This window comes from Solea solea, chromosome 15 (assembly GCF_958295425.1).
Source record: "Solea solea chromosome 15, fSolSol10.1, whole genome shotgun sequence".
Taxonomy (NCBI): Eukaryota; Metazoa; Chordata; class Actinopteri; order Pleuronectiformes; family Soleidae; genus Solea; species Solea solea.
In genome coordinates, this window is record NC_081148.1 from 1,635,850 (window position 1) to 1,636,757 (window position 908).

A 908-nucleotide genomic window follows, 5' to 3' on the forward strand; every position below is an offset into this window, starting at 1 on the left:
CCATTTTTAACCAACAATCAATTACCCTAATCCAGTTTTAACCAACAATCAATGACCCTAATCCATTTTTAACTACAATCAATGACCCTAATCCATTTTTAACCAACAATCAATGACCCGAATCCATTTTTAACCAACAATCAATGACCCTCATCCACCTTTAACCAACAATCAATGACCCTCATCCACCTTTAACCAACAATCAATGACCCTCATCCACCTTTAACCAACAATCAATGACCCTAATCCACCTTTAACCAACAATCAATGACCCTCATCCACCTTTAACCAACAATCAATGACCCTCATCCACCTTTAACCAACAATCAATGACCCTCATCCACCTTTAACCAACAATCAATGACCCTCATCCACCTTTAACCAACAATCAATGACCCTAATCAAATTTTGACCAACAATCAATGATCCTAATCCAGTTTTAACCAACAATCTATGACCCTTATCCATTTTTAACCAATAATGACCCTAATCCAGTTTTAACCAACAATCAATGACCCTAATCCAGTTTTAACCAACAATCAATGATCCTAATCCAATTTTGACCAACAATCAATTACCCTAATCCAACTTTAACCAATAACTAATAACTAACACTAAACAGATAAGTTATTCAAAGAGAAGTGAAGTGTCAACAAACTCAACAGCACAGGAAGGAGGGGGCGTGGTCACCCCAGCCACTCCCCCACACCCACACACCCCTCCCTCTCTCTGTTCAAGTGGTTAAATGTAGCTGCTGTTGTTTTCACTTCCACTCAGAGCTGAGGAGGAACAGGACCAAGAAAAGGACCAGGACCAGGACCAGGATCAGGATTAGGAACAGGATCAGGATCGGGATCGGGATCGGGATCGGGATTAGGATTAGGATTAGGATGACAGCAGCAGAACTG

The 908-nt window shown here is 40.7% G+C and overlaps 1 protein-coding gene across 2 annotated transcripts in view; it reads left to right on the top strand.

Moving 5' to 3' along the window:
• Positions 1–790: 790 nt before the first annotated feature.
• The window catches only part of mmrn2a (multimerin 2a), a 13,221-nt gene continuing 13,103 nt past the window's right edge, over positions 791–908 (top strand). For both annotated transcript variants that reach the window (XM_058651116.1, XM_058651117.1), the window contains exon 1: positions 791–908. This exon is cut by the window's right edge and continues 185 nt beyond it. In XM_058651116.1, the coding sequence (XP_058507099.1) occupies positions 891–908 (18 nt within the window). In that variant the 5' untranslated portion in view covers positions 791–890.